At 36.6% G+C, this 27,903-nt stretch overlaps 1 protein-coding gene across 4 annotated transcripts in view; it reads right to left on the bottom strand.

The window, feature by feature from the left end:
• Window positions 1–592: 592 nt before the first annotated feature.
• The window catches only part of UBE2K (ubiquitin conjugating enzyme E2 K), a 45,798-nt gene continuing 18,487 nt past the window's right edge, over window positions 593–27,903 (bottom strand). For all 4 annotated transcript variants that reach the window (XM_064511265.1, XM_064511266.1, XM_026093724.2 and 1 more), the window contains 5 exons: window positions 22,960–23,018; window positions 20,147–20,229; window positions 10,111–10,210; window positions 6,328–6,456; window positions 593–5,965 (listed from right to left, as the gene is read on the bottom strand). In XM_064511265.1, the coding sequence (XP_064367335.1) occupies window positions 5,891–5,965; window positions 6,328–6,456; window positions 10,111–10,210; window positions 20,147–20,229; window positions 22,960–23,018 (446 nt within the window). In that variant the 3' untranslated portion in view covers window positions 593–5,890. The remainder of the gene's footprint in view (window positions 5,966–6,327; window positions 6,457–10,110; window positions 10,211–20,146; window positions 20,230–22,959; window positions 23,019–27,903) is intronic.

The following is a 27,903-nucleotide window of genomic DNA, read 5'->3' on the forward strand; positions in this document are numbered from 1 at the left end:
CAAGCTTCCTGTCTCAGCTCCCCGCTCCTAGCTTTAGCTATGCAGAAGCCATCGTTTTCACTGCTTTACTCCATTTAACAAACATAGACCAAATCCTACTTAAAGAGCTAGCATTATATACATGGGTGGCAAACAAATCCAGTCACAACCTCTACCAGATTCTTCCTACAGCTGAAAAATGGAGCACTGCTACCCCTCCTTATTACACAACAGAGTACCTGTCACTTCTCCATGTAAAAACTGACTGCAGTTTATATAAAGTATGTAGTTTAAAATGCACAAAGATGAGCCTGAGTGACGCTGAAAAACCCAAATAAAACTTTTTCCTCTGCAAGTTACCTGCTTTGTTTCTTCAGACCCAGACACTGTAGACTTTTTTAAGGAGACAGTACACATACATATTTCTTACCCTATCATATTAGGTGGTCTTAATTGAAATATACACTTTCACTTCATTACATGGATTACTTTCTTCAATATTTTCAATGTGCATTATGAAAGCTATCTTCCTTTCTATCCTGTTTTTACAAGGTATATTGCCTCCAGATCAATCTCAGAAGAATTTGAATTACCAGAAATAAAATGAAGACTGTTTTCAGGGAAACATGCATTTATTGTTAAGCATTCCCAGTGAAAATCAACATCTTTTAAAATGTGTATTTATTTAAAAAATCATTTGTGTACAAAAGTGTTTGTGTAGTTTTTATTTTCAAGACAAAAAACACTGATGCTGCATTCCAGCCCACCCACTCTCCCTTTACAGGAAGTCTGATGCTCAGGAATAAACCTCCTGCAATATCCTTTATTGGTAATTCTTTTTAGAAAAGTCAGAATTTGGGATGGAAAAGGTAAGTGAAAAGCTGGGTTCTTCAACAGTTGACATCAGCATTCTTATGATGACAGCCTCCTTCAGACACCACAACAGAGCACCAGCAGTTGCCGCAAATCGGAAAATGGACAAGTACAGCATTTTCATAGTACACTTCCTCATCTGTTGAATCATATACCTTAACTTACATTATCAATGAATGGCTCAGCACCGTAAACAATTGGCTAGCTATTTTGATGCCTACAAAGCAGGTAACAGTTAGCAGAGAAGGAACATCACATCACAGTGCAAATGACTTGCAAGAGTTTGTCCAGTAAGAACAAATCTGAAAGGCAGAGTTACTAACTACAAAGCACTGCAGCTGAAAAAAACAAGCAAGAAGCAAAATGTGTTAAGGACAGTTGGTCTTGCGAGTCTAACGATGAATCAGCTGATGACACCAGAACAGCACAAACAAGAAGAGCAAGCTACATAGTTTTACTGATGTATTTTGACTATAGATCAGAAATCTAAGAAGAAATAAGAAGCAACTGCCCCTTTATCTAGCCACAAGAGAAAGCTGTGCCTGGAAAATCAAGACATTAACAGTGGAAACATCTACATAGTCTTCCCAGAAAAAGCTTTCAGCACCCAGTGAGCAGCTTTACTTTCACGCTTTAGTTCCGCGATGCAATAGCGGGCAGGATGAGTTATGTTCTCAAGACCCAGTGCTTAGCCAACTGCCCACCAAGTCGTACAAAATGAATCGCCTGATCACAAATCAGTGGATACGCTCATCAAGATGCTTATCAGCTTTTACCATCAACCAGATAAAGCAGGAGAGGGCATTGCATCTTCTTGCTGTGTCTGCTCAAGAACAGGCGTTAAATAAAACTAACTTTCACTGCTAAATTATTTAACATTCTCCCTTTTGGGCAAGCCTCCAAACATACACTAGCTTTTGTTGCCATTTAGGAAGGAAACAATGGACATGAACATAGTTATGTTTCCCCTTGCTCTGAAAAACGAAACACTTGCATTAACAGTGTATGACCAAAGCCGTAAGCAAGAACTCTTGCTTGAAACTCCAGTTCGGTTTGTTTGTTTTTTTTCTCCTCCCTCCCCTTTTTCCCCTCCCCCCCATTAAATAAGCCATCCATATGCTCTGAAGTGCCAAGTCTGATTCACAGCTGTTGAGCTTAAATTTGCATAGTTTAAATGTTTCTTTTACCCACACCACATAATGCAGTTTTGGCATTACAAGGTGAGTTTCTTTCTGGCCATTTATTTTGTCCTTTCAGACAAAAAGAGAGCCTACGTTCCTTATGTCAGTGTTCCAGTAGTAATTTACTTGGAAAAGAACTAAACGCAATGATAATTAAAAAAAAGAAAGCCCTGACATATTTATTAGTACCTAATTCCTCAAATAAATACTACCGAACCAATTATAGTCAAGGCCCCATGTACTCTGTGGCAAGCTGATGTGAGCTCTGTTGGAAAGCTGCTCACTCACACAAAATTGTGGTGCTGAGAATCTGAAAGTTGCAGCGTACTTTTTTTTTTTTTTAATGGAAAGTTTGGAATATGCAGAATGAATAGCATTAAGTGCAGCATCTTTCTAGAAGGATTTGTTCTCAAGTTTTCTGTCTCTGAAATGTATCATTTTGTCATTCTGGGAACACAGCTTCTTTGCAGAAGCAACGGGAGGGAGCTGCGAATTTGGCAAGTGGGGGTGGGATACAGTCAGGACTTTTGGCACCCGTGGGAAAACCGAGCCTTTTGGCATCAGGAAAGGACATTTCTTTACCTTTGAGCAAGATTATACTTTAATTTTTGAGGAACTGGATGCGATAGGAGTTTCTTGTTCCCCAGCAACAATACTAACAAACAAGAGATAAACCGCTTAAGCTAGACACATGTTAAAATGTTGAGCAGTGAAATCTGATTGATGCTCCAGCAATCATTAAGCTCCATTATCAATACCCTGTTTAGATAAATGGGGCCATCTGGACTTCAAAATTACTCTTTCAAGCTCTCTTCTTACACAACAGAGGAAGAAACACAGGATTTATTTGTACTTAGAAAGCAACTGTATCCATGTTTTATGTTCTTGTTTTAAGCAAGTGGTAAATGTGCAGCATGAGTGTGCAACAGGAGTGGACTGCAACTCCACATCTGTGAATGCACAGGGCCCTGAATATAGTAATGCTCAGTCATACAGAAAACAGAACTACGATTTTGTATGTACAAATTCACAATGTTAAACTGAACACTAACAGTAGAACTCCTAGGGCTCAGCCCCAGCTGCAGTTAAACTAGCCTTGTACAACATTATCCCTATATTCAACTCTGATAATTATCAAGAACACAAAAACATTCCTTATAAAGGACTCACTCGTCAAAATTCATAGGGACTTCAAATCACAGATGTCTCCTTAATGCTGGGTCATCTTTCCTTCCCAGCTCTGTTCTTGAGAAGCTTCCCTCCTGTCAGCATCTGAGCTAGCAATCAAGATACCTTTGCCATTAAGCACATGTTTGGAGGGAAAAAAACCAGTATCTGACATCTATACATAAGGGGATGAGGAAGACAAGCACTTTGCAGTAGAAAAGAAAATGAGGTAACTTCATGAGAGAACTAAATCTCTTAACAGGGCATTGTTCACGATGCATTGATCATGATCACCAAATAACCATTTCCTCCCCCTGCCCACCTCCCTCAAGCTTCCTCCTTCTTCCTTACCCTATCCCTTTACATACAGCTGGAAAAACCTGCTCTGGCTATCATCAGACATGTGCTTACAGTCTGTGTTCTTAGGAAACTACTCCTATCAAACGACACATTCAAAAGCCCATAACTGTGAAGTGTTATGTCCCCTGACAATGATTTCCAAGTTCTTTCTTTTGATAAATAGCAGCGAAGAACAAGGGAAAGTAGTCAGCCATTTATAATTACCACCAGGGTAAAAAAAAAAAAAAAAATTGTTGATGTAATCAAAAAGTTCTTAGCCTGTATAACAGAAAAGACAGCAACTTGAGATTAACACAAGTAGCATTTTGCCAGTTTCCTACTGTCCCTGGTTTCCACCTAGCAAACCAGCTGAACAGTAGCAGCCTCTTGTTAAAAAAAATAAATAAATACAATGCAAGACAAAACAATTCATTTCCTTTGGCATCTTTGAAAATGATTTACACTAACTCGAGAAAATCCAAGAAAAGTGATCACCAACTACACCTTAAAAAGCAGTAAGTATAAAGACTCAGCAAATGTATTTAGTATTGCACTGATATGAATTAAAAGTATTTATTGTCTGTGTCCCGTAATATTTTAACCTTGGACAGCTCAGACAGAACAGTACAGGGTGCAACCCTGAACTAGTTAGGTCTCTACAGCTCTATTTTCAGGTTTTGTTCCCCTACAACTATGCTCCAGATATTTAACAGATTCAACAACGTTCCTGATTTCTTCTAGTATCATTTACGAACAAACTGTCTATGAAGTGTGAAACTATTTTGACTTGTACTTCACAGTTCAAGCAAAAAGCCCAGACATACATTTCCCCAACCCACTCAACTAATCTACTGTTTAGGAGAAGAAAGTCATGAAAGAGATGACTTTTACAGTACTCCATTATCAACAATCCCCAGTCTCTTTTCTCAGTTTTTCTCTGAACTTTCTTGTCAGATATATTTTAAAAAGTTAGCATCATATTTGTAAAGATATTACAGTTCTCTTTAAATAGATGTACTAGTGTTTGAAGCTGCAAAACTAATAATTTTCAAGCTTTTGCACTCAGGATGAAATGTCATTTTAATACGAATAAAAAGACTGACTGTATGTACAAGTCAAGATAAGATTTCAGTTCTCATTTATCAGAAACATCAATCCAAAAGAAAGCTAAATTGAGAACACACTTCTACTTCTATGTGCATTTGAAGTATGTACAGTAAAAACACCAACACAGCCTCCATGTGTCAACTAGAGAAAAATGCAAGCAAGGATGAATTTTGAAGTACCTGGTAAGCAATCCTTAAACTGAAGCCAAAAATAAAGCTAGAAAATTGCTGCAAAAAACAGCTGATTGCATCATATCAAGTACTCAAAAGAAAAAAGAAATTAATTCTCAGTACACTAGAGAATCATTTTTTTCCTCCTTCAAATCCAGTGAAATCATTATTATCCAGAATGTACTGAAGAACATTTTACATCTATTTAAGAAAAAAAAAAAAAAAAAAAAGCCAGCTCCACCTTTCGGTGCTACATCCAAGCACACTAAACCCTTATGAGTTTGTGTAGAAAACATGATGGTTGAAAACCATTATGGTAATTCAAAATATATTCTTTAAAGTGGAGCCTAGACTACTGTAAATGGCGCATATACCCACAGACGAAAAGTAATCCAGTGAGGATTTTTAGTTCTGTGATGCAATGTATGATGCAAGGGAGAGGAGAATCAAGTTTCCCAATTAATAAACTAGGAAGAAAAAGGTTCTGAATAGGTCACCATTTTGAACTTTGGGTAAATCTTCAAAGTCTTTCAGGAAAAAGTTACAAGAATACTCGCATATTTAAATGGTGCTCTCTTCAGCGACCCTACCTAATACATCTATTAAGTACAAGCATGCAAATATAGGTCAATCCACAGGCACATAGGATCCATGTTAAAACAGTAAGATAGCTGTGATGAGTGGCACCAACAATTTTGATGACTAACACTCAAAAAATGTTGCTTGCTGAATTCCTAAATCAAAATCCTGAAGCAAGTTCCTGCTAGTCTTTGTCACACTGCTAAACACTAAAGTAGGCATGTTTGTCCCCCATTGTTTTAGCTGAGCTCAAAGAATTTTTACAATATTTAGTAAGAAAAAAATTAAAGTATTTCCCCTTTTTAAATTTACACAGACGTTTAATTAGCTTTATTTACAGAGCGGTTTTTCAGTCTCCAATAGTGCCTAGATAGCATCATCAGGCAAGAGTGCCAGTTTTAAAAGAGAATCTATATAGAATCCTAAAAATAACAGATGGTGATGCTCCTCCAGAAGGGGCAAGCTGGACTACTGAAGCAGCTCTCTCTACATGGCTCAGTTACTCAGAAGTAATTCTGTTGCAGTCTCTACATCCCATGATTTTGAAGACAAGGCCACTATTACTGCATTCTGCAAAGAGAAAACAAAAAGCAATATTTTAAGTGTGTGAACCTGCAGCTTTGAGAAGTGGAATGAAAAGTGCACAGATTTACCAGAACCATTACATTACCATTTATTAAATCTTAACTGATGATCTGTAGAGTTACTAATTATTGTGCCAAAGAGGCAGAGGGCAGCTTATATTTCAAAAGTCACTAATAATATAGTATTTCAAAACTTCAATTCATAAAAATAATTAGCAGGATAGAATTATTAGATCTGCAGAAGGTTATGGAAGTAGCAAGCCCACTTTAGGACACTAACAACTCCCTTTATTTATACATATATATTTGCCCTGCATCTACTGGAAAATATATGTTGCATGTACTTACCCTATCAAAGCCCATAGCACAAAGGTTTTCTATTTTTTTGGTGTATTCTGGACTAGAAACTGGTGCTCCAGCATACACATGTGCCCAAAGTCGAGCTGTCTGTTTAAACATTTCTGGATTTTGTTTGTACTACACAAAAGAAGGGGGTGGGGGGAGGAAAGAAGGGAAAAAGTTAAATTAACTCAACAATCCAACCAAAAAGCAAGATGACTACAGCAGATTCCAATTTGTAATTCTTCCTATATCATCTTCAACACTGTTTCACATCTATTATAATGGTATTTCCAAACTGCAAGTTGGGGGTTAGGGTTACACGTAGAGCAAGTCTATGCAAACATTTGATTTAATGTGTTTGCCTTTAGGTTAAATTATGCACTATAGGTATTTTATGTGTATAATCAAATTCTGCTCTCAATTGCACTGATCAAAACTAGAGTAGCTGTATTTAGCACAGTTATGTTCAGTGCATCGGAGCACAGAAACTATGTTAACATTTGCTGAATGTACATACTGCATACTTCTTCAGAGTATTTCTCCAATCACTTAAAAATACACCTGATTTTGTTTTAGCACCTCAACTGTGAGTGGGTCTGCAGTTTTTCAGTGAGGGCTGACATTTACTGCCAGGCTTCCTCCTTGGGAATAAGTAAACTGATATTATATGTGACAATAGAAGGGCTGAAAAAAATGCAGGCATGTGTGAAAAGCTGGGGAGCTGCCACTTTTTTCATGTAAGCTATTTTTACCAGGGAGGCGGGGGGGAAAATCATGTAGAGCATGTAAATGTTACTTTGCACCAATCTTGCCACAAAACAAGTTTTCTTAATAAACAACAAAACGGATCTTAGCACAGAGAGTTTCCAGCCTGTACCAGGAACTCAAAAGCTGAGAAGTGGGTCATCTGTCAAAGTACACTCAAAAAAAGCAAGATGACAGTTTCCTATTTTAGCAACTTTTATATTTAATATCAAGTTTTAAATCAACACAGCCATATATCGTTTTTATTAAAAAAAGACTCTTCCTTCAATTATTACACCCTTAAAAAAGAAAAGAAAGAAAAAAAATGTTTTGTAGTCCTGAACTACCTAATAAATTTTAGCACTAAACAATAAGACAAGATACTGGAAAATATACCATTCAAGTATTTAGATGCATTTTAAGGACAAACATGGCTGATTATGATTTTAAGTATTTTATTCATACATGAAAGTAATCATTAAATCCATAAGTGTGTGCACACTGACTCCCTTGCACTGTGTGCTCTGTACACTTACCACTAACTCTGCCCCCATATGAAGTAATTTGTAGAGTTAGCATTTGAATATCAGTGGCATTAAAACAAAGATCAACACGCCTACGTTAAAGCTAAGAGATAATCTATTGTTGGAAATAACTCACTGTATTATATAAACATTATATAACATATCAAAATATATACAAGATATATACATACATAAATATATGAAAAAATATATAAAAATATACAGTGGTCTGTAGTAAATCCATATAGTCATTACAACTGAAGAAAAAAGAACCATTAAGTTCAGCACCAACAGCATCCTAAGTACTACATTTTCCTGCTCTTAGCGGACTTTCCTCTTTAACACATTTGAGAACACAGCCAAGCCTAAAAAGCAACTAGCTGAAGTGCAAAGGTTTCAGTTATGCAAACATGACTAATTTTATTCAGAACTAGCTTTCAGTGTTCTATAAATAAGATTTCTTTATTTAGGTATTTGTAAGTAATCTGGCTTCTCACTGAGAAAGTTAAAGGCACTTTTTACCTATGTCTCTGTATCAAGAACCATAGGCAGTTATGTTGCTGGACTTAAAATGCAGCAACTAGTCCAGTATCTGTAACTAGTGTCGAGACCAGATAGGTTTTTGAATTTACATGCCACTGTGTTCTCCCTGGGATTCATCTGAAATGCTTGGAGGACGCTGCCATTCACCTGGAAGGTTTAATAGGCCAACATGTAGTTGAGTGTGGAGGATAAACAATTCCTTGTGAATCTTTGTTTTGATAAAACAAAGCACTTGGAAGAACTGGGTGTTCACCACCACTTCACTCGAAAGAGTTACAGTGACTTTCTGCTTATATATGCATGCATATTGTAACTAAAGGCCAAACCCCAGTGCAGTTTTCATGCAGGTGTTTGCTGCAAACAGGAGAATCCTGAATCCGCTCCAGATCAACAGTGCTGCAGCTCCCTTTGGACACATCCCCAGGGGTGCCTGAGAGGCAGCATGGAAAACTGCTCTTCAGAATCCAGGAAGTCTCAAGGTTTTTCTTTTTTGGCTGGGAGAAAAAACTCTTTCTAGCTACAGTGTTTCTACAAGATTGTCATGATTCCCATACAGAACTCAGCTATCAGTGGCCACAGCAGGAAACTACTCCTGTTTGTGAAAAAAGGAAAGTAGCAGAGAGGTTTGTTTTGTTTTTTAATGAAGAGAGAGTGTGACAGGAAGGATACATGTCAAGCACAAAAAACCCCAATGCCAGGGCAACGTTTGCATGGATTGCCTGGTGGCCTTGCCTGCCTTTGCAAAAATTCTCCCTGCATACAGCAATTCATTCTGACAGAACTGTTTGGGTACATTTATTCATAGCAAGTCTTCTAGCATATTCCAGAATCCCACCAACACCCATAAGTAAGCGTTCAGTACTTACTACTGAGTATAGGTATTTGAGTAGCTTTAAAACAGCTCTTCCCCGCCAGCAATGCAATGGGCCATCACTGATTCCCGCATTTCACTCTAAATCCTGATAGATTTGATAAATGGATAATCAAACATCCTACTGGAGTTTTTAAAGGGTAGAAGTACACACTTCTCACCCTCTCCTGGAGGGTGCTCACTTATAGGAGAGATGTAGAAAGCAACAATCCTAGAGGTGCTTCCCCCCTCCCCCCTTCTTCTTTGCTTTATCATTACTGAAATATACCCTCATCATCACTTACAGAGCTAGGACTTCATCTCTCAGCCTCCCTTGCACTCAGTCTCCCTCTCTCCAGTTAAAAAAGAAAAAACAGCATGCATGTACTTAGGGCTTTGTTAAAGCCTGTCAACTATTAAATTATGGAATGACTGTTCCTATCTTTCATCAACATTTTAAATAGCACTGTGTGACTTCTCATAGGGCATAAGACCCAATTAACATTTTATTATAACTTTTTGCTTCTGTTTGAAAAAGTAACAAACCTGATGAAATCAACAAGAATTCTGCTACCGGTTTGATCAATGTGTAAAACAGTCATCCCAGATACTTGCAAATGTCAAATACATAGGGTGCTTCACTCAGATGAACTGCTTCTCAGGATTGAATGCAACAATTTGTCCAAAGTAACTGTATTCATAACATTATGACATTAACAAATATGATGCTCAACAATACTCACACTGAACCAGACAAGGGGCTACATTTTAAGCCAAACCAAAGGAGCACCAACAAGTTTAAACTCACTTTAAAGAAATACATTTATCTTCTTATATTAAAAGCCTTAGATTTTAAAAGGAAAGTTATAGTGGAATTCATTTCTCATAAGCTTTATTAAAAAAGAAACAAATAAAAAACCTCTTGACACAGAAAAATAACTGCTATTTACTTTGGAAGTCTGGGAGTAAGGAGCACAAAACCGTAGTAACCCACATTTCTGATTGAGAATTTTTCCAGTAAATTCTTTAAAATTCTTCTCTTCCCCAAGGAACAAGTTCGGGACCCAGTTGGAGTTAACAAAATTTAAGGAAGAGTTAAAAGTACACACAGTTAACCAAGTATCTTACCTGGTTTGCCACTACTGCATCTTGCGGATCATCTGGTTCTGCAGCTGCCAACAACGCTTGCAGTGATAACAACACTGTTCTTAGAGTCATTGCTGCTGCCCTAAAATTACAGTTTGAAAATGACTTTACCAAATCCCATGCCTATACTCATCTTTGCTGTGGTTCTAATATTGCACAAGATACAGAAATAAATATAAAGACCTTAAGTGTAAGAATCATAATTTTAAACTGCTGCAGCTTGTATGTATTAGAATACTATTCATTATATGTCTTTAAATAAGGCTTTAAATGCACACTCTCTTATTAACAATGCTTTCTTAAGCACTTGGAAAACAATCCCTGGTCTACACATTTGACTTTGCCCACTTAACAAAACTCATTTTGCTTAAAGAAAAAAGCTAACTTAAAGCTTGTCTCCTCTTTCCTTGCCACCAGTATTAGCACCTTGAGTAAGCTCTACATACTGAACTGGTAGCCCATGTGTGCTCCCTCTGCTGGCGCTCTTTGAGGCAAAGTAGCATATACAGAAATAGTGACCTATATTTTCAATTCTTGTGACAGATAAGCAGTTTTATACCCTTGAGACTTTTTGCATTGCGTCAGTTTAGATGTGCCATTTTGTAGTAAGAATGATTAGCAATTTACATAGTGAACTACTCCTTAAATAATAAAAAGGGTGTTGCTATTACGAAACTGTGCAACTGAAAATATTATCTCCACTTCCTTTCATTTCAATCTGACATTACTGACAGAATTTTAACCACCTATGAGGCCAGAAAAGCATTTCTGTAGTCAAGCTGTTGCCCTAACGGCACACTTTTGCACCTGCTAAAGCACCCTGTTGGAGTTGGTGGAGTTCTAGAGGCTGAAACGTCCAACTTCTACGCCCACTGCGAGTTCAAAGTCAACAATGAGATCTTAGACTAAGGGACTTAAAGAATTTGAGAAAGAAAAAACAACTAGGTACGTAAAACTTAATCATTACTCAGAAAATGAGAAGTAGGAAATTTTAGTTAAACACTATAAATCTGGAAAGTTGCAACATTTTAAAAACACAGTTTAATTAGACTCTGATCACGACTACCACCTCTGTGATCTACCATTTCAGCTGACACATCAGAAAGTGAATAAGGACCGCACAGAATCTGTAGCTGCATGTTTCAGCTGAACTGAAGAGTTATTCTCTGTAACAGGAGTGCTACTAGATCCTAATCGTAATGGCTCAGGCGCAGAAAGGCATGGAGAATAATAATACACAAAGTTACTTACTGCGCTTAAGACTCAGTAGAACAACAAGTGGGAAAATGTGGCATCTTAGATTTGAGCAAAATTGTCACGGCATGTGAAATGCTAAAGGAAAGTTATGAAACAGAGACACCCAACCTCTCACAGAAGGGATGTTCAATTTTTAAGTCAAAATAGCTGCTTCTTTTCAGAAGACTGCAAGCAAATGCAGCGAGTCAGAGTGGATGGGGAAGAGTCTGACCTAATGGTCCAGACATAAAGGAAACAGTTTGCAAATCTGTATTTCCAGTGTCAGATTTCAGAAACATGTCTATTTTCCAGAACTGTGGCACTGTATTGAGGTACCATGGCAGAGCACAGGGATGAACGGGCAGAAAAGAGAGGCTGGTAAAGTGTCAGAGGTACATTTATGACACATGAATATTATATTCCTAGAGGCTCGTATGCACAGCTTTCATGTTATGTCACTAATCATTCAGGTAACGCATTCTTCTCTAGTTGTTTCCAATTCTAAAAGATTTTTCCTGGAAATTTAGGGTTTTTTTTTTTTTTTTTAAATCATCACTGAGCTTTCACAGTGCAATGTTCTACATTAAAATGCAAGTGAGAAACATCCCAAGTGATAGAGATTTTAATTAGCACATATTGTCTCTTTCCAACCGCCACATCAGCTTAAAGGCCCTCAAGCTGAATTTTGCAGACTTAACTCTTCAAAAACTCATGCTTTTAGAAGCATGAATTCGGGGGGGGGGGGGGGGGGAAATCACAAAATCTTCACAACATATAATTCTCCATTTCCAAACATATTCCTTAGTAACTAAAAGAGACTTCTCAGAATTTGAGATTCAGTTTCTCTTCCAATTAAATCCAAGATTAAGCATTTCAGCTTCCAAGCTGGCCGCTTCTTCCAAGCCAAAGAATGCTTCTTTAAATTACAAATGAAGCTAGGGATTAACCAGTAAGATTATATTTAATCAGATAAAGAACATCTAGTTACTGAAACATATCCCCAGTTGTGTGATGAGAACGTAGCTAACTCAGTAAACACCAAATACAAAGCATTTTGTTTTTTTCCACACCTAAATCAGAGAAAAAAACCAACCACCACGAAAAAAACACCAAGTGACAGAACATTTTTGCCTTACAAGTACCTATGCTATTTTATTCTTCTAATTTTCTGTTCTCTGTGACCTGTACTGGTTCATACTCTTTTGAAATTGAGCTATTTAGTGTATGCAGTAGTGACGACAATTCACAGAGGTATCTGCTAGTACCACATGAACCTTCGTGTAGTATGTTTACCCCAAGATACAACTGCTTTGAAAAATAACTATTTTTGCATTCAGGTGTCACAGAAGGCCAGTCTTCCAGGCCTCTCTCTGCTTGAATGGATGTGATCATTTTTATATTTATGCAGGCAATTTCAGAAAACACTACAACCATGATGCATGCTCTAAAATCTGAAGTCCTTTGTCCCAGCTAATTTTATTACACTATCTAGTGTGATTTTTCAACAGAGGCTTAACAAGAAAACTCTATCAACTGTAACTGATATTATAATTACTTTCACTAAATAAAAGCTGTTTTGTACTTTTCCTTCTATAAATCTTTTCACTTCAGAGGTGTCTAAAAATACTGCCACTATTTGAACTACAATAAAACACATGAAAGGGGTTTAGCCACTCGGGCCGCTTTGACAAGAAGTTTTCTTCTCTGTTACACCTTACCTTCCAGAGTGGAAAGGATGCCTTGGAAGGCATTGCTAAGGGCAAAAGGGGCCACAAATGGCTAAAATCTGAGTTCTGTGCTGACTCCAGCTGCCTCTGGCTCTCAAGACCACTAGACCCTTTCAGCCCCTGTCCGTCTGTTCTGTTTGTAGATTTTTATATAAAGCATACTGGGACCTGAACTTCTGTTCTGACACTCCAATTTTAAAATGAGTAATAAAAATAAACACCTCATCCATCTGGACACACAGATGGTTACACACTAACTCTCAAAGAACTCAAATTCTGAAATAAGTTTATAGACAAGACTAGTTTAGCTACATAGGCAAAAAGGTTTAAAAATATAATTTACAATTCATTTTCAAGTCTACTTTCTCAGAAATAGCTTTCTCAGCTCATGCATAGTTAAACAAAGTCTCCATTGGACACAGAAGTTTGAAGAAGAAACATCCTTCAACTATGAAAGGAAGCCTGTTACAACTTTAGCTGCTGTCTGTAATACAAATATGGAGAATAAGGTTTGTGATCAATGTTTAAAAAAATACACATTTAGCGCAACTCTTGTATACTCATGCACACTTCATCTTTAGGAACTCAATTATCTTCCCTTATCAAAGAAAGTACCAAAGTCTTCATCTACGTAGCTTAGTCTTATTTTCCAGAGACAAATTAGATTTCTAGAAGAAATTGCACAGACAGCTAAAAATAGATTCTCATTTTCCAATTTCCTTAAAGAGCTCTTCTTTCCTATTACCTTCTTTGGGAGAACAAAGTAAATGGAGACGACTGCTCAGAATTATAAACAGACACTAGAAAAGCAGGACCAGTTCCTCTCATTAGCGGAGGACAGAAACAACAATTCTCCGCCATCAGTTCTGGAGGAAGAGCTAGGTTGCTTACTGCATAACCCTCCCGTGCGCACGCGCGCACACACACGTACACATCCTAGAGGAAAGTGCTGCAAAGAAAGTTGTGAGAATCCTTCCTTAAAACCATGGAAAGAAACATACTCTGCATTTTCCAATGTTCCCCAAGGGTTTATTTTTCAGGAATGGAGGGAATAATAATAATAAAAAAATCAAACTCTTCTTATATTTGAAGTTTATTTCTAGGCATGTATTTATGGGCAACCTCTCATGGAGTCCAAGCAATTTCCTTTGGTAACTCAAACAAACTATAGGCATTTTTTTTTTTAATTGAAGCAAAAATTTACAAAAAAAAAAAAAAAAGCTGAAAGAGTTTCAGAAAGGGACCAACTTCTTTGCCAAAGGCAAGGTTTTATATCACTCCTGACAGATTTTTGTCTGACCTGTTCTTAACTGGAGACTCTCGAATTTCTTGGAAAAAACAAAAAAAATCTATTTCAGTGCTTCACTGGGCCTGCTATTCTGCATCCTAAAATGGCTTTCCAATCTTTCATTGTAAGTCGTGTTTAATTAAGTGTCATTCTTGTTACTTACCCCGGATGTTTTTTCTATGGTACTCCTCTTTCTTGAAATGCAACACTCAAAAGTGGGTACAGTACACCACCTGAGGCCTTACCAATGATAAGCAAAAGGCAATTTATGAGCCTTGCAGGTCTAACTTTCTACATCCCAGCATCTTATTTGCCTTTTTCAAAATCCCTTGACACTACTGACTCGCATGTGTCAAAGTTTACAGTAATCCTTGATCCTCCCCTGCCTGATCCAAAATACTGCTTAGTCATTACACAAGCTTGCTGGTTTGACACCTCAAAAAAAATGGGGAGAAAAGACCAGTGACATTTACCAGTGAACCTTAGAGAGTTCACTACAGAAACAGCTATCCATTCTGAGAACTTCAGACTAAAGGCTTTCCAAAAAAAATTAGGCTATTGACATTTGTACGGGAAACCTGAAGCAAAAGAGAACAAAGCAAGCCAATCATATATATATATTCATGTATATACACACACACACACACATTTATATACATATATACACACACCCCTATACACACACATACATATAAACACCTTGGGGCATTTCTGTTAAAAAGCAGCAACGGTTGTTGGCATGAATATAAAGATAATGTTAAAAAAACATGTCAAGCCAGTTGTGCCCAGCATGCCTGAGGTAAGAAATCTCCTACCTTTCAAAGAGCAGAGAGAGTCCTAAGAGGATTACAAAACATTGCCAGTTTTTTTTTTTTTTGTTGTTTTGTTTGTTTTTAAGGCTAAATAATTCTCCATTTAGGAAGTTTTTACTTATGTTCTGTAGGCTCCTCTCTGAAAACAGTCTCTGCAATGCCTCAACTTTGAGAGGTTGCCCAGCAGAGCAACAAGAACAGCTGCAGCCAGCAGACTGCTGCTATGGTCTAGTTACTGGGAACAACATTTTTCAAAGTCTGCAATATTTATTCCATTTGTGAAATAGCTAAGCTTGTTAATCTGAGAGAAAAGCTCTGGTAATTTGTACCAAGGATTCAAGGAATTTGGAAGTAGGGAGGAAGGGCATCAGGCATTTCAGTGGAAGCCTGTTGTATAGTCACTATTTACAGAAGAAGTACAAGACTGGGCAGCCATTAAAAAACAAAACAAAAAAACACAAAACAAAAAAACCCTGCAAGTAATAGAATAGTTTTTACATACTGCAGGGGGACAGACTGGCCTGCATGCTGAAGAGTTCCCTAAAACAATGTTAATATTCTTTGCATCTTTCTCAAAGCTTTAAAGATGCTCAGTGGCCTTCAAACAGCCTGAGCAAAAGCCAGCAGTTTCAGGAAGTCCAAGAAAATGCACCATAAATGATAACTGCTAACTGGCTGCTGATTGTATACCTACTCTAATTATATTACCTCTTATACTAATGATTTCTGCACCTCGACCAAAACTAAAGACAGAATACTCCAGTACAGCCACTATGAAAATAATATTCTTATTATGCATTTGTATTTTGACTGTCAAAACCACGGTAGCCAAGAATTTCCTATAGCCATGCACACAGTCACAGCACATTTACTGGATAATCACTGCTCAAAGGATTTAAGCAAAACAATTCTCAAGTAGTTTAGTTCTCAGATTTCAATACACGGTATCGGATACGTTTTCTATTTTATTTAAGAATAGATTTTTGGGACACAATACTAGCCAGAAAGATAAACACAAGCTACAGCAAGTGAAATTGTACAACAAAAGTCGTATCATATCAGCATAAACAGTATTCCTTCTATACAGTCATCTCCCTGTTTTAATTCCACCAGCAAACAGTGGTTGTTTTGCAAACTAACTAGCATAACAGGTATTTGCAAATCTAAATATGATGAAAATCTACAGCTGCAGAGAACTTCAGCATAAAACATATACCAAGGAGAATGAAATTGATTAAACTCATTACAGAATCATTTAAAGACATTACTTTACAAACTGATAAAGCCTCCTGCCAATATGTATAACAATACCTCAACTATGATCACTAAAACAGAAAATCATTATCATGAGATGAGTAGGGAGGGAAGAAATATGAATTTTTAATTACCCAAATACATTAAAACATTTGGATTTGTTTTCACCATATATTAATGAATACTGTATCAGTTTATTTAACTCTAAAAAAAAAACAAAAACAAAAACAACCCCCCCCCCCCAAAAGCTACTAAAGCCCCACAGGCCCAAATTCTGTCCTTCAACTCCCATTGACCTCAGTGAAAATGACGGACATGCATTGGAATTTGAGATTTACATTTAAACATAGCAACAATGAGAGAACTGTTCAGTACGAGTACTACAAGTCACAGAAGCAGCACTTCAGAAACAAACCTTGTTACCAAAACATGTGACAAGAATGACTGTAGACTAAATACATCTTCCAGAATGCAGCTATCAGAATATTTAAGAATTGCGTTTGTCCCATTCACCTTTAAACATCTGGTGAAATTCATTAAAAATGAATTCTTCAAGGTTTGGGTGGAAGAATGTTGTCTTTTATGGATGCTGGTTTTTTTTGTTTTAAAGAGGCTGTCATCTTATTCAAACTGTTATTCAACCTATGCCTGGGGAAAACTTAACCATGGTAATGCAGGCATTTCTCACTTTAAACAGTTAAAACAGCACATGCTTCTACCAACATAAATACTAAAAAAACCCCAAAAAACAAACAAACAAAAAAACCCACCAACCCCAAACCCCCAAAACACAGTATTAACTATTCATATGGCTTAGGAATAGTTTTAGGAAGCTGAAAAAGAAAAAGGTCTCATCACATTACTGAAATCCTTCAAACAACAGAGGATGCAGGTAGCCACAAAGGTTCATCACCTCCAACAAAGGACTAGAGGGTTTAAAAAAAGCACTTCAAAACTCAAGTGATCCTCTCACTTACAAAAAAAGAAGCAATACTAGAAAGTGAAGGGATCACTACAATAGAGCCATTTGAAAAGGAATTGCAGCACATAGGGGGAAGGGAAAAAAAAAACAAAACCAAAAAACCCACACACAGATATTTGCTGAAAATTCTTTCCTCAAAGCTTCCAAATGAAGACAGCACTTAGAAAGAGTTTAACAGTATATAAATGGTGTGATACTGGTGTTCCCTGTGCCAGTCACTGTTTAATTACACAGAAGTCAAGTTCTTCTTCCAAGACCTCTATTTTACAATTATCTTGGTGAAGGCAGGTAGGCATATTCTTTTAACTGGGGGAATTTAAGACACAGATTAAGTGATCTCTGCAAGACCTAACTTTCAAAAAATGACAAGAATACAAGTCAAACCTCCTCTCTCTTTCTTCCTCTCCAAAATTTCAAGGGGAGGAATAAATAAAGATTTAAAGCTCATGATTTCTTTGGGTGCTTGTCTGTTGCCTTCTGATATTTTAGATTTTTTTTTTTTTTTTTTTTAGGTTGATCAGCAATTGCAAAGGCCAGAAATTTTCATCTTGAAGAACAAACTATTAACTGCTTGACTCCTGAAGTAGCAGGCTGGGAATAAGACTGAATGCTGTGAGGCTTGTTAAAGTCACAGTGTTTGGCAATGCTGAAAGACAACAGAAGATCTGTTTCCAGGGCTGTGCAAACCAAAATCTGGTCTCCTGAATCCCAGTCCAGTGCCATAGCTGTAAGATCATCCATCCTTCTTTACAGAAAACACTAATTAAGAAATATCAACTATTATGAAGATATCAAGAAATAAGATCCAACTGTTGTAACAGCTTTTTTTAACATTTTATTTTAGAATATGATAAACAGGCATGACTCTTGTTAAGAACTGTCTTTCCTTTAAGTCTTCAGTGGAAAGTGCTAGATAAATACCATTTTTGAGAAACGTGAACGTACAGGGGCTTCAGCGTGGGAAGATCAGCTTTGAAGACACTTAGTCGTGTAAAACACAGACTTTGATACTGTGAGCAAATCAACTAGACTGTGGATGAAGAAGTACCAAAATATGGGAGGAAAAAATCCTGACCTTCAACCTTGGACAAGTTCTCCTCAGGAGAGTATTAATGAAGTTGGGATGCAGTTCCACGTTAACTACCTTTACTGCTAGAAATAATGAATTTTTGCCCTCCCATATCCTCACTACTTAAACCTACTTTCCCAGCTAGGCATATTTCACTCAAGGAAAGTCTGTGTGTGCTCTAGCTCAAATCAGTGAAATGATCCTCATTATATATATATATATATATTTTGCCAGACCAACAAAACCAAAACAAAGGAAGAACCAAACACAAATAAACATAAACAAACAAACCTTACGCCCTTTCACTAATCTGGTTTAGAGTGCACCTCTCAGGAAACTGCACTTGCACAACTGAAGAAGTATTGATCTCCAGTACGATTGCGGGATGGAACGAATAACTAAGTTCAGGTAGAAAACTTTATTGGCTTTACTACTAGAGAAACTACAGTATGTACCACAGCATGTATGCTGAGAGATTCTACTGCCTGAAAGAAGGGCAACTGCTCAGAGACTGTAAGGGGAAAAAAAAAGTTACAAAAATGAAAACAACAACTAATAACTTACAATTTCATCTTAGTAATTTATACTAGACTATACTTCAGTACCACACATTTTGTAGAACTCTCTAATCCCATAAGAGATGGATACACTGGATCTGTCACTGCAAAACCTGATCTCAAACTTCCTGCTCCAAGTTTGTCTTCCAATTCCAACTGATGTCTGCTTGGTCTTGAGGAAGGGGTTGAAATTATGAGCATTTGAAGCTTACATGCATTAGGTATCCATGTTATCTAGTTGGGAATTACAGTCCTGCTTCTTGGGTTAGACAGGAAGAAAACAAAGATCAGTGAATTCTACTCCTAAGATATCAGATCTAACAGAGTTGGTACATACAATCTTCAAGCAATATCAAACGTGGTCTGTTTCTCCAAATGATGCAAGTTCAGCTGTTACAGTTTGGACGCTTACAGATTTATCCCACAAATTTTGGCTCTTAAAACTCTTTCAGTAACACATTAACTAAACAAGTGTCAGCAGTTGACAAGCAACTAAAAGACAAATTCCTTACAGAGGTTCAAGTCATAAATATTATCAATGATAACTGTGAGGGAGAATTAGTATGGTCAGTCCCTTTTCTCTAGTCCCTTGCTTTTCTATAGTGCCTTCCTATTGCCTGCCTGTTACCTTGCGCACTCCCAGATTCTTATTCTATTTACTGTTTTACCTCCATCAGAACTAGCTTTCTTTGGAAGTACAAACCAAAAATCAGAAAGATAAGCATCTGTTTTTTCTGTACACCTCAGGAGACTGAATGGACAAAATGCAGAAGGCTACAGGTAGCACTATTTGTTACTGAAGATGAACTAAGAACAAAGAAAACAGGAACTGCTACAAAAAAGACGACAAACCACCATAATCTTAGTGTAAAAGTTTTCAAAAATGCTATCTTAAATCATATCTACTCAGTATTTTCCAAAATTAACATCCAATCATTCATCTTTTCAACTCAAAATACTATACTGAAATACTTCAAGCTTTAAGGACATATCAAATTACAAATGCAAAGTGAAAAGAAACATGAGCTGTTGCCTACTATTCAGGACTCTGATATACTTGATTGTTCACATTTAAATCTGCATGGAAACTTACCATTGATCTTTCAGAATATCCAAACAAATGGCCCCAGTGACTGAGCTAATATTAGGATGCCATATTTTGGTGATAAACCGCACCTAGAAGAGAGGACAATTTTTAGGAACAAAGATGTTTATTAAATGCAGTATATCAAGTAAATGTATTTTAAATGTACCACTTTAATTATATTACAAAGAATTACTAATTCAGATATATTAAGCAAAATGAAACAAAAACCTAAAAATATATGACACTATTTTAGGAGGCCTCAAGTTTGCAAGGAGAGTTGTTAGACAGAACCTTGCTTTACTCAGAAACAGGCTAACATCCTTCTGAGGACATCAAAATCATCCACATCTGTTTTTTCACGTGAGCACATCCTCTGCATCATACCAAGTCATTTATAAATATCCTCCAGCAGTACCAGTGTTTTAAAACAAGCAGATGGTCAAATGCAGACATACAGCTTCCAACATTGTCAGAAAAATCAGTTAAAACACTAGAATGTCTGCTCATTTATCAAAGAGGAACAGGCCCCTGAAGTCTTAACGTAGGCACAGGATCTCACTGTTCAGCTAAACTGTTGGTAGCTGCATGAAATACTGTAAAATTTCCTTGGGCGATACAAGACCACTATGTATTTTACCATCAGATTTTTACCATCTTTTCATCAACCATCCAGTCCTGTTATCCGTATGCGCAAAGCTCTTCAACAAATCTAAAACCTAACCAGATTATAGTTATTTTTCTCTGCTGTTGGAAGGATCTAGTCCCAATATTCACTCATTGATCACGTTCATTTTTACACTAAAATAATTTACGCTCATAAAGCAGGAATAAAATCCAATCTGAATTTCCCCCCCCCTCCCCCGCAAAGTTAAAGAAAGGTCTTATTTTCTTCTAAAAGCCTCAAAAAAGCAAGCTGTCATCTGAAAGTAATATACACTGGATGCCTTTAAAAATTCTTCCTTTTTCTTTAAATATCTTATTTCAAATTGCATTTTAACTGCCTTCTAGTGACTTTGCTCTGTCTCAGTGTTTCCCATCTCTCCCTCCTCACCTTGAACTCCTGTCAAATATTCTATGAGACACACAGATTTTCTTTCAACTTTTGCCCCTAATCTGCAAGCAAATCAGCACAAAGAACACATTATTTGTCAGGCACTAGAGCAAAACACTGCATGTACAGGGCTGTAATAAAATTAATGCAATCATGGTATATAAATAGGTTTGGGGTAAGACCAGAAAAGTTCTGCTTTCTAGGACAGAAAATAAGAGATCATGTTAGCCAAGCCATTTATTAACTAGCTCAAGTCTATAAACCATTTTGAAAGTGTAAAAACTCATGTAAATACTAGGTAATTTCTCACAGTGAATGAAGGCTAACAATGACTGTCAAAGCACATTCTGAACAGGATAAAGAAATCTTCCAGATGAAAGGCAGGGCTAAACATAATCAAAAAGGCCTCCAATCAAGACCACAGAGACTCCAGAATAAGCAGTTCTATGCTACAGTGCACTGAGCTTCTAACAGCTGTCTATAAGCTTTGGAATGGAAACCACCAAGCCCTAAAGCAGGAATTAAACCATGGTCCACAGACCCATGTTTCAGGGTCTGTGACCTTTTTCAGCTCTCCTTATTTTAGCTCCCGCCAGAATACATGTAGATGAAAGAGCTGAAGCCAGCAGACTTTTCATTAAGAAGGTCTTTCTGCGTCTTTCACTCCAGACTCAAGGAAGTGATTCAAAGCACAAGCGCTAAGGACAATCTACTGGCATCTCTCCCTTTCTCTTTGTCCCCAGTCCCTTCCCAGTAGTGCACGCCAGGGTGAAAATAATCAAGATCTAGGATGTGTTCTTATAGTTCAAAGACATCTTTCAGACTGAAACAGAAAGCCAATCAAGAAGCTGAGTCAGACAAGCTGAGTCAGAAGCCACTGAAGAAGACTGAATTGGGGCACAGGAATATACAATTGCAGCTGCACATGGCCTTAGGAGAACACTATTTTGATTGATTTATTTATCTATTCACTGAAGATGGAAGTGCAGGCATAGATTAAAAGTCCTAGAAAGATGCAGGAAAAATGCGATAAAGTTGAAAAAATGCAAAAAAGTTGCAAAAAACATACAGCAGGAAGAACTACCCGGAAGAGTGCAAAGAAATGTGCTTGATGGTACAAATGAATTTAACACAGCCATTTCTCATGTCTCTCATGCATGTTCACATACTCAAACATGAAGAAAACAATGTCTCACGCATTCCTCCAATAGACCCGGAGTAAGACCCCACTATCTGTATTGCTCCTTCAAGTCACAGTACAACTGTACATCTCACTGCATTTAATTACTATTGGAAACCTGGTAGCTTTAACTGAAGATTTAGTCAAGAATAACCTATGGAGTCCAAGGAATTAGTTAAGAATAATAAAGTATTTATTACAGCATTTCTTTTGAAATGAACTTTCAGCAAGATAATGAAAATAACCACTACTCTCAAAAATCAAATTATAACCATCTGAAAACTACCTTTACCTTGCCAGAGAGAAATTACAAGAGGGTCAGTAATAAGGTAGTAGCCATTTCAGCACAAGCTCCTCCCTAAAATTATCAGTTTGTACTTTGATGAATAATCAGAACATATTACTAACGGGATGCAGTTATACATCCTGCATGATTTCTATCTAGAGAAGACAGCTCCAATGACTATCTAGAGGAGACCTCAAGAATGTAAGATGGGTGCTACAAAGAAAATACACACACAAGCAAAAGAATACTCAAGAACAACTTACTGACAAATTATTCTATATTAAAAAAAGTGTTTACAGTACCTTAGGAGGATTAAATGGATATGTTTCTGGAATTTTTATCTCTAGTTGATATCTTCCACCTACAAAAGACAAAAACAAGTTAGAAATTAAAATGACAGAACATTAATCAAGTATACATTCCCATGACAGCAAAGCCTATGCTTCTAAACATACAGGTTGTCAGGTAGTTTAAATATACTCAGAAATATTATCTAGTTATCTTCTAGATTTCAAATATTTTATAAAGAAACAGATGTATATAACCTCTTAAATTCATATTTGCTTTAAAAAATCAGAATACATATTTCTTAGATATTTTTACTGTGTACATCACCTACAGTTTCTAATTTTTGTCATTATAATTTTCATGCTCTGTTTTAGTAAAACGTCTTAAAAAATAAGAACAAGATAGCCCCAAAACAGATAGTGGAATAATCCACAGGAGTACCCAGCATGAATATGGAATATTACAGTATTTTTACTCTTTTCTGATGCCTCATACCAATAAATTTTCTTCAAATTACACAATCAAAATTAATTTATTTCATTTTAAAATTTCTAGAGTGGAAGAATGTTCAACTATATCATTTAAGAAAAGTTCCCACACTTTTGAAAAAGAACTGCTTCAACACTATTTCCACTATGTGCTACCTTACTATCTAAAGTTGGTACTTCCACTCCAGTTCTGCAAAGACTTTTACATACTAATACTATTAATATGGTTTGCAGAATTACAGCATATAATATAGGATGATTCAGTCCAAGCTCATACTATCCTCTACTGCCATCTTTTAAACATTTGTTTCTCCCTCCCTGCTACAGTATCATTATCTATTCCTGTTCCAATTATAGTTTCGTTAACATTCAAAGTTTTCTATCAATACTTTTGTTTTCTGGGGCAATCTCAAGCCATCTCTGCCTACTTACTCAGCATTATTTGCCAGGTCACAGTTTAATGACCCACAGAACAGAGACTATCAAAACATATATCCCAATTTAGATGTTTCATTTTAAAGAAACTGAAAGCATTGCTTCTTACTTGCAACTTTTTTCCACGTTCTATCTCTGTCCTTTCAGAAATTAACATTTTCTATCCTTAAATTTGTTAAAATTCGTATGTTTCCTTGAAATAAAGTTAAAGCACCTGTAATCTATTTCCTTTGGGATTTCAAAAGTGATTTACTCTACAGCTAGTCAGTCTATACATAAACAGCTCTCAAGTAGTCTCAATACAGGCAACGAGAGTCACATGAAGGAAAAAAACTTGCAGGAACAATCTGAACTCTCACAGTCTATGGCACTTTTCATCTGTGACAAAATACACATAATTCAGTCTAATACATTAATTTTGAGACTCGGTATTTTATACTACTATAAGTGTTTTTCCTCACTTAAATCTGCAGTAAATCAGAAGATTTAACAAAAAATAAAATAGAATAAAAGCCAATGAATCCAAAATTATCATTAACATTTAAGTTTATTGCTTGTCTTTGCTTACAGGAGAGCACAGCTTAAATATTTCTCAAGATATTTATTGCTTACAGCAACAGCAGACCTTAAATAAGTTCACTTTTTCTTTTGTTTGAAAAAAAAAAAAGCAGCATAATTCAGTAGCATTTCTTCCTACAAACCAGAAAAATTAGGCTGTTCTTGTATTACCCTCCCCCCCCCAAAAAAGAAAAAAAAAGAATCAGTCTCTGTAGGATTTTACTGCCATACCATTCTGTAAGGGAATATAAAACCTATCCCTGGATATTACAACTTCTGTTTACCATTAGATTCTGCCTGTAAAAGACAGGCTATTACAACCTTCTGCATAATAGGCTATTTGGCTACCAAATTTTTCCACCTAGAATATACAACTCCAGAAGATTTTAAAACAACAGAGAAATGAGTTGGCAGCATTATTTATACAGCTTCACTGTTGTGCATTAAAATTTATAGTTAAATACAAGCTTGAAGACTGAACAGACTCATCTGGGTATCTAGTCATTTAATTTCCTCAATATGTTTAAAATGCAAGGGACTAACGTACTAACTTCTGTATCCCAATATTTCTGCTGAATTTTTGAAATATGTTTTTAAAAGCAGTAGGCATATGTTTGGCTTTTTTCCCCCCAACTATTTAACACTTGAGATTAATTTAACCATTTATTGAAGAACATTCCTTCTGTACTCCTATAGCAGAGCAGTTCTCACAATACAGTCAAAATAACTTTCAACAATTTTTCTTGAAGAAAATACCCCACTATAAAAACCCCACAATTACTGTGGCTCACATGCAAACTTGGCTTGAAATTAATCTATAGGTTTTAAAATCTATCTATTGAAAAGCTCATAGTCCAGATAAACACTGCAGCCATTAATCTGCATTTTCAGAGGTCCTCTCTCTAAATACATCTATTTCAATGTGGGATGCAACAGAATCAGTGCAAGCTGCACATCTTGCAATATTCTGAAAACTGGTCAGTATATGAGTTGAAATAATTTACAGACAAATAAAAGCTGAAACAATTCTCAAACATAGATGGTATTCTTCCTCTCAGTCCTACTTAAACCTACATCCCAAAATTGTGGCCTATGATAAATATTATGGCTCTTTCACTTAACCATGGTCCTCGAACTCCCTTCTATCCCAGGGAATTGCCTGTCCTGAACTATCAAGTTAATTACCTTGCATCCATAAAACATTTGTTGTGTTATTGTTAAGACCATATCTGACAGGAATCAGTCAGTAATTATGTAGTATGCATTACTGCTTTACTCACAAGATGCAAACTATACACACTGGCAAATGCTTTATAATTATATATAGAGAATAAATGCATAAAACTATGTTACAGAAATGTTAGCATTCCAAAGTAAAGCACACAAGTGTTAGAAATGCCAGATTTAGGGCTTCCAGTAACTTAATTTTGCTGCTTGGTGCATATGCCTTGCAGCTTAGTGTAAGCATATGATCACATTTTCCCATGAGATTCCTGCCATAATCAGTATACATAATACTTCTAACCCAAACAAACGGATATTTACTACAAAGAATTCTGCACTAAACACATATTGCTAATTTTCATAGGCTGGATACCCTGAATACGTGAATATACAGTGCTCAACTTTCAAAATTCTGGTCTAGGTGAATTACCCAGCATCACACAAATTCCAAATAACTCTCAATAAATTCTCTACAAAAGTGGTCCATTTTATAAACTGAGCTGACACAGGCCTGGAGGGAAAAAAAATGACAAGCTTTGACATGCCATCTCACCCACAGAAGATGAATTATGTTTGAAAGAAAAAAAAAATCCGAAACTCAGACAATTCAGACATTTCTTCATTTCCTAGCATCCAGTACTTAATTTTGAACCTTAACATCTGTAAATAAGCTCTGCATTTACAAGACCATCTATATTTTTAAAAGATTTATTCCACTGGAATGATCCACTCCCAAGCTGGTCACTAGTAGTCCACAGTATAGTTCCCCCTTTAAATTGAATGCACACATTACAACCAGAAGAAAAGCAGACACTCTCTTCTGTGAGCTAAATACCAGTGGTTGATAAGATGAGAATACAGAGGTCTGGGGGTTGGACGGACAGGGGAACCACCACTGATTTGGCAGGCGGCAGAGAAATCCTGGAACTCCAGTTCTGGAGGGGGGCATTACAGACACTTCCACTTTTCTACGCTTTCCCTTCCAGACTCGTTTTCTCTCTTCACCTTCTACCCCTACGCAATTACCCTCCAGCTTCAGCCTTTGAGCTAGGTGGTCTGCTGCTCCTCCGTGCACCCTGGCCCCAGCAGGGGAAGCATCGAGAGCACTGCCCTGCTCTCAGGCCAGCGCTTTTGCACCAGCAGCTTCTAGCCCCAAAGAGAAGCACTGCCACGCAGGTCCTGTTCAGGGAAGATGGGCCAGCAGGATTCTCATTAGCGGCTACTCGCACACTTTTGAGCGCATGTATATACATGTACACACAGGCGCTTTCAGATATTTTGTCTAATTTGTTAGAATTTATTTACTTTTCAAAATAATGATAGACAGCATGAGTTTGATTGCTAGACAAGACTCAATTTCTTTTCTTAGCTCCAAGGCATAAAAACACTAGAGCAACTCAAAATTTATGTGAAAAAAATGTTTTCATTTTCAACAACACAATTTATTTGCATATAATGTTCCTTGAGACATTTTTCATTACTGAAAGTTTGGCTAAAAATTCAAATCAAAGTGGATACCTGGCATGGAAAACTTGGATACAGCTCCAAATAAAAGCAGCTTAAAAAAAAAAATTGTCTAGCGACTTTTAACTAAAGGTGTGTCTGCCACCTCCACAGATATTATACACAAACAGAAAGTTTACAAATAATTGCTGAGTACTTTGGGATTGCTGGATAAAGTGTGTATGTTTTAAATTATCTTACTTTTTCGAGACTAAAGAGATGTACGATTACTGATAACCACCTAGGACAAAGTAGACAGTCATAAGGTATAATTTCTGAAGACAGTAACAGACATCAAGCTCTCCTATAGGTTCCCCAACTCTAGTTCAAATTAAGTATAGAGATCCATGGATGTCACAAAATTAACCCCAAATTTTACTTACAATGGTATTTATCTCTGAGATGAAAAATGCAACATTTTTTTTTGAATGATCACCACATTACATCACAGAAATACATGTACAGCTACCGCAGATTCTGAAGTTTAGTTTCTTAAGGCTTATGCTAAATAGCTAAGTATCTAAGTTTGTCAGAAATATAAAATAATGACTTTTAGTTGGATGTATTTGTGTTGCACAGCTTAAACCTGTAAATTAGCCTTTGATGTAGGATAGTCTGTCCTGCCATAGAATAGATGTGCATTCAAGTGACACAAAAGTTGGACTGAAACATTTTCAAGGCTAAAACTTGTATTAAAAAAAACTCATCAGAAATAATTTCTTACACTATTTCAAATCATGTAGCTCTACA

Source organism: Dromaius novaehollandiae, chromosome 4, assembly GCF_036370855.1.
Source record: "Dromaius novaehollandiae isolate bDroNov1 chromosome 4, bDroNov1.hap1, whole genome shotgun sequence".
NCBI lineage: Eukaryota > Metazoa > Chordata > Aves > Casuariiformes > Dromaiidae > Dromaius > Dromaius novaehollandiae.